General features: G+C 50.8%; 1 protein-coding gene and 1 long non-coding RNA gene across 2 annotated transcripts in view; both read right to left on the reverse strand.

Moving 5' to 3' along the window:
- Positions 1 to 467: 467 nt before the first annotated feature.
- LOC106805364 lies at positions 468 to 1,918 on the reverse strand. The gene is made up of 2 exons (XR_001393421.1): positions 1,879 to 1,918; positions 468 to 1,426 (listed from the first exon to the last, which is right to left on the reverse strand). It is a non-coding gene; the product is annotated as an uncharacterized LOC106805364 (long non-coding RNA).
- Position 1,919: 1 nt separating this feature from the next.
- The window catches only part of LOC106805358 (zinc finger protein 91-like), a 29,076-nt gene continuing 21,574 nt past the window's right edge, over positions 1,920 to 9,421 (reverse strand). The window contains exons 6-14 of the mRNA XM_014806919.1: positions 7,969 to 8,126; positions 7,353 to 7,492; positions 6,847 to 7,032; positions 6,243 to 6,397; positions 5,901 to 6,055; positions 5,196 to 5,272; positions 4,650 to 4,918; positions 2,173 to 4,252; positions 1,920 to 2,026 (exon numbers count right to left, since the gene is read on the reverse strand). Of these exons, the coding sequence (XP_014662405.1) occupies positions 1,920 to 2,026; positions 2,173 to 4,252; positions 4,650 to 4,918; positions 5,196 to 5,272; positions 5,901 to 6,055; positions 6,243 to 6,397; positions 6,847 to 7,032; positions 7,353 to 7,492; positions 7,969 to 8,126 (3,327 nt within the window). The remainder of the gene's footprint in view (positions 2,027 to 2,172; positions 4,253 to 4,649; positions 4,919 to 5,195; positions 5,273 to 5,900; positions 6,056 to 6,242; positions 6,398 to 6,846; positions 7,033 to 7,352; positions 7,493 to 7,968; positions 8,127 to 9,421) is intronic.

A 9,421-nucleotide genomic window follows, 5' to 3' on the forward strand; every position in this document is an offset into this window, starting at 1 on the left:
CGCACGCACGCACGCACGTACGCACGCACGCACGTACGCACGCACGTACGCACGAACGTACGCACGCACGTACGCACGCACGTACGCACGCACGCACGAACGTACGCACGCACGCATACTAAATGAAAAGGTATTATTGGTATTTTCTTGGTTTTTTCGTGATGGTTGATTCTATAGGGTACATTATTACTGCTAGGTACTCAGTACATGGTTCCCACAAGTGTGAATTGTTTTTTCAAATACTTTACAAGGACTTGGACCTATTTCCAAGGACTTTCAATGACAACCGGAAAAATTCATGGACTTTCAAGGGCTGTGGGTTCCCTGTACTGTAAGCTGGTGTTACTAATGCATCATTTATTATTTACTAATAATATTATTCACAGTGCGTGCTTCTACCACAGTAGCAAGCCATTTCGGAGTTAGGAATGAAATGCAAACTTTAAAAATGAAATACAAACAATATATCTTGTTAAAACAAAATTCAATTCAGCCATTTATTAATAGTTGCCTTGATTTTTGCTGAGACAGGTTACATGATAGTGTTTTTAATATAGCTGGATTATATAACAAAAACATCAATACACTTTTCATACACTGTTAACCTAATTTTCACAATGACACGTGGAACAAAACTGAGTAGCTTATAAAATGCATCAACGTAGATATTTCTTAAATACATCCGGACGTACATTACCTCGTAAAGGCAGAACATGTAAGGTAACAACTCTATAATAGTTACATAGTACAATATAATACATAGGTACCGTGACACTACTAAGGCTCAATGGACAGCTACGATAATACCTTTACATTATTATATATACCGGAATAATAGTTTCCATGGGAACAGCGTCAACCTTAAACCGCCACTATGACTACAATGCCCAACTGGGTCAAACACACCGTTCACAATGGAGTACACATCACGACGTCCCAAAAATCTACTATCATCACCGACTCTAGCGGTGGGAAACCAAATGTCTTACACCAGTATCTGGCAAACCAGATGCCTTCCCTGTTCATCTAAATAGCGTTTACGCCCAAACGCAACCCTCCCTCTGCATTGCTCTAATAGCAATACAAACGTAAGCTTTAAGTTTCAACACCTGGATGGCACCACACTATGCAGGGAACCATCCCTTGTCATCCATCATCCGCGTGTTTAAACCTCTGGGGATGACAACTGGGATGGAAACCATTGAGAGAGGTGATGCCACACCCCTACAGTCGAGATTATTGCTCCCATTATAGCGACGAAGTTGCAGCAGCCTGAATGATGGCCATTCATATGTCTCCAGCGTTTCCCGCTAGTTTTCTGGAGGCAGTCATCGTGCGAGCAATGACACCAGGTAGCGCCATGTGTCAGCGAGAGACCATTGCCAAGCTGTCTAGATAGAAGACTTCAACCCTTCTGCTCTTCCCTCTGCAACGAACCAGAAACTTTATTATCACAAAATAGTAATAAATGTTTCACTCAGAGCATGTTCTTCGTATATTTGCTCATCTTTGTAAACGATTTTTTTCATTATGACAAAATATGAATAAAAATGTTACAGAGAGCACGGTCATCTTTGCAAAGCACTCAAGTTTCATATGAAACTCACTGCACGAGCACGTGAATAAATATTCAGTAACGATTTTAGTGAAAATGTGATTATTATAATAATTAATAAAACATGCCTTGGGCCTATAGAAGAAGAATTTTGTGTATAATTTTTGTGCAACAGCACATGGCAAAACGAATTTCTTAAAGTTACAATTATTAAGTCATTGACAGGGAAATTGCACCAGAAGGTATCGTTACAAAGAATTTCATTAAACGTAATTTTATATATATATACCGTTACGCATTTCCTGAGTTAATATTATTTGTACCTGTGTCTGCATCGGCAGCCGAAGGCGATACATCCACGTCATCATAGGGTGGCCGCGTCGCGCCGCGCGCCGGCGATGCCGTCTCCACGGCGACGACCACCTTCCTGTACTGACTCGGCGTCGAGCGTGATGATCGTCGTGCCGTCACCTGACTCAGCGTCGCTGGCTGACTGACAGCAAAGGGGTGCGGCGCTGGTGGTGGCGGCTGCTTGGGAGAGGTGGGTAGCAGCGTGGGAGGCGGCGGCGGCTGCTGCTTGGGAGAGGTGGGGTGAGGCGCTGGTAGCGGGTGCTTGCGTTTCCGGCCGCGCTGCGCGGGCGGTCTCTCCACTGCCGCCGCGCCGCCGCCGCGACGCCCCTCGCATATCAGTTCGACGGGCGGAGTCTTCTTACCGGGGTAAGTCTTCACGGGGCTTCCCGAGAACGACACATCCTCCACCAGCTTCGTCTGCTGCCGCCGCATAGTCGTCGTTGTAGAGGAGGAAGATTTTGGCGTTGCCACGACGACGCAGGACGCCGCTGCTGCGGGTTTGTGGACGGCGTCGGCGGTGGGAATCGCCGGCGGCCCGGACGCTGACGACGCGCGGGATGTTGTTGGTGGCAGGAGCGTTATCGTCGAGAGATCGGTGGTGGTGGCTGCCGTCGTTGAAGCCTCCGTCGTGACCTGTAGCGACGATGATGGCGGTGGAATGGAGACGCCGGCTGTCGGAGCTTGCACTGACACCTTCGTCGGTTCGGCTTTCGCGATCGCGCTCGCTGACTTACCGGAGACGTTTGACAGCAACGCAGCTTTCTGCGGCTGCGGAGCGATCGGAGCGAGAGGCGGGGGTCCTATCTTCAGCACACTCGCCAGCGGCCGCCTAACCTTCCAGCCTCCCACCACTGCCGCCGCCCCCACCGACGGTGGAAACATGACGGCCTTGATGGTGCCTCCGGGTCCCAGCGTGATCACGCCCCGCCGGCTCCCCCCGCCCCCCGCCGCCGCCGCCACCGGCTTCGTCCGTCGCGATGCCGCCGCCGACGTCCTGGCGGACATCTTGAGGAGGTCGGCGGGAAGGTCGCGATCTACGAGTCCGGCCGTCTCTAGGAGGAGCCTCTTGATGCGCTGGCAGTCACGCTCGCTGAGATCCACACCCTCCTCCTCTAGCTCCTCCCTCGCTACCCTCGCCACGTCCCTGCACCTCGCCTCCACGCGCTCCCGCCTCCGTTCCTCCCCCGTCCTCTCCCGTCCCCCACCCTCCTCCTTGAGCGGGGATCCCTCCCCCGGGTGTAGGTTCTCCTTGCGAGCAGCGAGGGACGGGTGTCGGTCGGTCGGTCGCACATCGATGTAGAGAAGGCGTTCTCCCGCGTGCGTCGCCGCGTGCTCTTGCAGCGCCTCCTGGCTCGCGAATCCTCGCCGACACAACCCACACCGCGCCTCCCCCACGTCGTCGTCATCGTCGTCGGTGACCGGTTCGAACCCCGGGCGTGGCCGCCGCCGCCGCGCGCCGCCACCGTGCGCGGTGCGTTCGTGGTATAGCAGCAGCCCGGCGTGGCTGAAGGTGGCCGCGCACACGCCGCACGGATGCAGCGATGACTCGGCGTCGTGGAGGCGTGCGTGGGAGGCGAGGGCGCCGGGAGACGCGCACTCGCGTCGACACTCGCCGCACGCGGTCGCAAGCCGCCACACCTGCCTGCCCGGCTCGTGGTGCCGGCGCACGGACACGCTCTCCCCGCACACCTCGCAGGAGAGCAGCCCGGCGGTCTGTGTACCGTGGTCACGCGCGATGAAACCCCGCGAGCCGCGCTGATGATCGCGCGAGATCTGCACGCGCACCGCCGGCGCGCTGATGCTCCCCGCATCGTCGTCGTCGTCCGGCGGCGGCGCCCCCTGCCGGCGGTTCTGCACGTCCGCGAGCACGCTCGTGTTCCGCGCGGGAAGCGTGAGGCTGCGGTTGCCGGCGGCGACGGCTGCGGCTGTCTTGCCGACGCCGTGGCGACTGACGCAGCCTTGGCAACGGTAGATGAACTCCGTGTGATTGTTCTCGTAGTAGACAAGCTTACGCATCTTTGCGATGCTCACTTCGTTGTTGCCCACCAGGTGGCAGATGTCGCAGGCGATGCTCTTCTGTTTGTCGATCTGCGGCGTTGGGTGCTGGGCACCTGCCCCCTGGTGTCGCGACTGAGATTTGACAAAAGAGGGCGTCGTTTTGAGTGGCGGCGCCCAGGTTTTGGAAGTCGCTGTAGCGGCTGATGTCTTGGTGGCGCCAACTACTGGAATCTCTGCCTTGCCGTTTGTCATTGTAATGCTGGTCGGTGAACGTGTGTTTATAGTTGTGCTTATATCCTTGCTATCATTATCCAGTGTAGAGGCATTCGACGTTTCTGGCTGTGTAACCTACCAACAAACATCAGACGCACGTTTAACGAATACAAATAAGAAACCGTTTAAATTATTCAAGTGTCAAACAATTAACACCGAGACAAGGGCACTGCCTAGATGCAGATGCAACTGCTTCAGTTTGAAAACAAAAATAACCATGACTACCTACTGCGCTACAGTCCCTGATTTACAAAGCCACATAAGACACACTATAAATCAGTCAAAATTCACTTAATACGTCCTCAGAGATTTGCTTAATTCATTAAATAATTCATTCGGGCGGTCTTAACAAACCCTTTAACATATGCAAACCATGTAAGATATGCCGAGGCACACAGATAAAAATTTATTTTAGATATGACGAGATAATGCTGTTCGCCTTACAGGTATTTTCCCCGCTACACGCGCCTACCTTCAGGTGACTGCTGCGGTGTGCGGTGTCGTAGTGGGCCCGCAGGCTCGCGTATCGCTCCTGCGGACTGGCGTCCTCCTCACTACTGAAGATTGCCTCACACAGGTGACACGTGTAACTTCTCACCTCACCTTTGTGCACGCTCATGTGGTTACGGTAAGCACCCGCGTTGTTAAACGAGCTCTTGCACACGCGACAGTATTTCTCCGTCGTGAGCGGGGCTGTTCCGTCACCGATGGCCGGAGTCGGTGAAGAATGCGGCGGTTCACCTAGCATCAGACGCACGATTACTTCATCTGTTATTGTAATGCACACATGATACACCCAATAGCTAGGAGAAAGCTTGGCTATTACGAAAACATTGTTACAGTGAATGCTGCGTCAGACTTAAAAGTACCAAATAAATATTTGCGGTGTACGCCAGACAGAAAATAACGTTATTATTGGGACAATCTATATTTACGCAAAAGGCGACTGGCAACAAGGTTTACACTAGAAGACATGAGTAGATAGTTTACAGGAGGGACATGACGGCCCCTTTCCTACCTGCTGAAGGTGGATTCACTTGGACAACTTTCGATTGTGGGTTCGTGGTGTTCTCTGCCTCGTAACATTTCGAGCACCTGTGACGAAGAAACACAAGCTAATCATCAGAACAACAAAACAACCAATCATCACACAAATTAAAAAAATCTGTGAAGAGGAAATGTGAGTAAATTATCAGAACAACTATACATAGTCAACTTTGTTTTAATATCATGCATCTCGCAGTTAGCGATATATATCTCACATGTACATATTTATTATCATTTCATTTTATTGTTCAGTCATTTGCGATATCGATGTGCTGCTTTTATGTAAAAAGGCACAATATTAATAAAATAATAATACTCATAATAGGGATCATCACGTCAGCCAAAAATCTTCACACCGATAGACATGTAACGGCCATCACCGCCGACATGTCTTAATATGTCGTTATTCAACCATCGCCACATACACGATAGCTAGTACTCAGTCTCTAGTACTCAGTCTCTAGTACTCAGTCTCTAGTACTCAGTCTCTAGTACTCAGTCTCGCTACCACTCACAGCTGTCCCCTGACCATCCCGTCAACCTCAGCATCTACATCGTCTCACGCGAACCCGCCCTCATTAACCATGACGGTCCGCGTAACCGTTAGTAACCCCTGGCAGACACAAGGTGGCGCCACCCCTCGTCCCCCGCGCGCGCACGCAAACCTCACACTAACCTGAAAAGACTGGGACATCTCTGCGTCTTCTCGCTGTCTATCAGGTAGATGGTCGCCAGCGACTTCTTGCAGCGGTCGCAAGTGGGAGCGGTCGCACCTTTAGCTGGCATGATCACCTGCTCTGTAGAGACAGCAGCGGCGGCGGCGGCGGCAGTCTGCAACACACGACAGATCATGATCAGCAAAGGACGTTTCCGTTCTCGGAACTCGATCCCGTTTCGATTCTCAACGACGCGATTCGCCGCGCAACCAAACTAATACACGACCGTGTGCAAAGTTGCCCACCTCACCTCACAGCTCACCTCACAGCTCACCTCACACGCTCACCACACCTCCTCTCACCTGCATGACGGCAACGTCCGCGGCGACGGTTGCCGACGCTCCCTCTGCCGCCACCTCAGCGACGGGTAGCCGGTCCGTACGACAGCCTCTCACCAGTTCCCCAAAGTTGGCGGGAAGCGTGGGACCGACGGGTTCGATGACGCCCACGTCGACGTCTGCAACGCGTAGACACACACGCGCTCACCAGGGGGCGCCTGCTACCCACGCATTCAATTCTACAAACTAATTTGCATTTTCTAATGGATATTTCGATCACGTTTGACTGACGTGAAATCCTATCGCGTCTCGGACAGATCCAAACGCAACGGAGTGGGAGTGGCTTCCCTACTATTCATCTAATGTAACGAGTCATTAATTTAATTAACTCACAGATACCATAGTACTGCACTAGAGTACAGAGTGAAGTAGAACGAATTCTATGAGACTATATCATTACGAACACATGACGAAACCAATAAGCAATCTAAGCAAAACCCAACAATCTTCACTAACACTGTGAGATTAAACAGCTCGAACGCACGCACTCAGGCGCACTCAGACTGTGATGCGGGGTGACCTGATGAGGTGAACACCTGGTGATGTACCTGGTGAACACCTGTCCTACCTTTGTGCATGGTTTTATAGTGCTTCCTAAGAGAACGCTTCTCGAAGAAAGCCTTGTCTGCGCAGAGCTTGCAGCGATACGGCCGCACGGTGACGTGTCTCCTCAGGTGCTTCTTCATGTTAGACATGTCGCGAAATCGCTCGCCACAGATCTTACACAGGTATGGCCTCTCACCTGTGTGCACACCTGTAATCATAGGTGCGCTCTCGTTAGATCTTACACAGGTATGGCCTCTCACCTGTGTGCACACCTGTAATCATAGGTACGCTCTCGTTAGATCTTACACAGGTATGACCTCTCACCTGTGTGCACACCTGTAATCATAGGTACGCTCTCGTTAGATCTTACACAGGTATGGCCTCTCACCTGTGTGGATACCTGTGATCATAGGTACGCTCTCGTTAGATCACTGGGTAGTCCATGCCCACCAACTCTTACATGTGGCAACGCCCCTGCTGCGTCTATCGATTCAGGGTGGGTGACGGGTGTAGGTGGAGGGTACGTACGTTCGTGGATGGTGCGATGCACATCTCGCGCGAACGTCTTGCTGCAGTACTTGCACGCGTAGTTTCTCTCTCCTGTGTGACTGACGACGTGTCTATCCAAGTCCTTCTTGTAGGCAAACATCATCTCACAGTATGTGCACCTGCATGACAACACACACACTGTCACACATTGTCACATGCTGTCACACATTGTCACACACTGTCACACATTGTCACACAGTCCGTGCACCTGCATGAGACAACACACACTGTCACACATTGTCACACATTATCTCACAGTCTGTGCACCTGCATGACAACACATGCACTGTCACACATTGTCACACGCTGTCACACATTGTCACACACTGTCACACATTGACACACTGTCACACATTGTCTCACAGTCCGTGCCCCTGCATGACAATAACAACTCACACACTGTCACACATTGTCACATGCTGTCACGCATTGGTGCCCCTGTGAAACAACAGACGCACTCGCACAGATGTGTGTGCACACACCACAAACATATCAACAAATAAAAGCCTTCCCCTTGCACACACAGATGCCTATGACCCCCTCTCTCCCCCCAAATAAAGTCTCCCTCCCTCCCCTCGCACACATAAATGCTTACTTCAATGGTTCCTTGCCCTTGTGTACGGTGAGCACGTGTAGAGTGAGCTCATTGCGGAACTTGCACGCAGTCTCGCATCCCTCCTCGTGGCACTTGTACGGAAACTCCCCGTGAATCTTCTTATGTTCGATCAGCTCCGGCGTGCTCGAAAACTTCTCCTGTGTGGCGGGCGCAGACACAAGAGCGATGCGTTAGTGCCGCGTACATGTGCAGGCTGGTTGTGCGGCCGAATGAAAGTGAATGTGAAATGCTGCAAGTGTTCTAACCCCTCACTGGGATTCTAACTGGTTTCAGTTAGCTCTAGTGAGAGAAGGTAAGGAAGTTCGGGTAAGAGAATTTTAGTGGGTACGATCGCTCCGTGAAATCGTGTATGAGTGTCTAGGATGATGAAATTCAGTTGTTAGGCTCTTAAATTATTCTAAGCAACAACTTTACATACAGACGACCTTACGGGAAATACAATGGAAATACTAGTGTTTTTGACAGTATAATCACTTAGCAAAAATTACTATGCTCTAACATTGTTTATATAAAAGCATCAAAATATATTCTTATTTGCGCTCCACTTTCATATATTACATATTTCATTTTTGAAATGCTTGACTTGTGTAGAAACATACTTGGTTAACAAAGTTAGGGCAAAAAGCTTTCCCTGTCAGACTAATTCGGCATGATAAGCAGAATTACCAGCAGTATCACGCCTACCTTGAGATTTAAGCCCTGCCTTGCATTTGGTGCTACTACTGCTATAAATATAAAGACAAAATGCACCTACCTTTTTCTCTATTACCTTTCATGAACCCGATTTTTGTCACGAAACTACTTATTAAAACGTGTGTTAAAAAATGATCAGTAGAAATTTCTCAATGGTGTCAAGTTGCCAAAATTAATGGTACCACCCCCTTCAGCCACACATTCACTCGGTAGTCATCACGTTGTGTTTTTAACCCCAATTAAGGCAAAGAGATAACAATAAGCTAAATCCATCGAGACCAAAGCCATATCGTTCTCCCGCAACCCGCAAAAGCAAAGCACGGAGTAGCAACGACCGTGGTTCGCCTTCATGTTGACCTCCCAGACATCAGCAACACCGCTTGCTGCACACCCACAGAGGGGGGGGGACCGTCTCATCATTACCCCACACAGCAGACAGGTACGTAGACTGCTGCTCGCTTGTTGCACACCCACAGGAGGGACCGTCTCATCATTACCCCACACAGCAGACAGGTACGTAGACTGCTGCTCGCTTGTTGCACACTCACAGGGGGGACCATCTCATCATTACCCCACACAGCAGACAGGCACATAGACTGCTGCTCACTTGTTGCACACTCACAGGGGGGACCATCTCATCATTACCCCACACAGCAGACAGGCACATAGACTGCTGCTCACTTGTTGCACACTCACAGGGGGGACCATCTCATCATTACCCCACACAGCAGACAGGCAC

This window comes from Priapulus caudatus, unplaced genomic scaffold (genome assembly GCF_000485595.1).
Source record: "Priapulus caudatus unplaced genomic scaffold, Priapulus_caudatus-5.0.1 Scaffold111, whole genome shotgun sequence".
Classification (NCBI taxonomy): domain Eukaryota; kingdom Metazoa; phylum Priapulida; class Priapulimorpha; order Priapulimorphida; family Priapulidae; genus Priapulus; species Priapulus caudatus.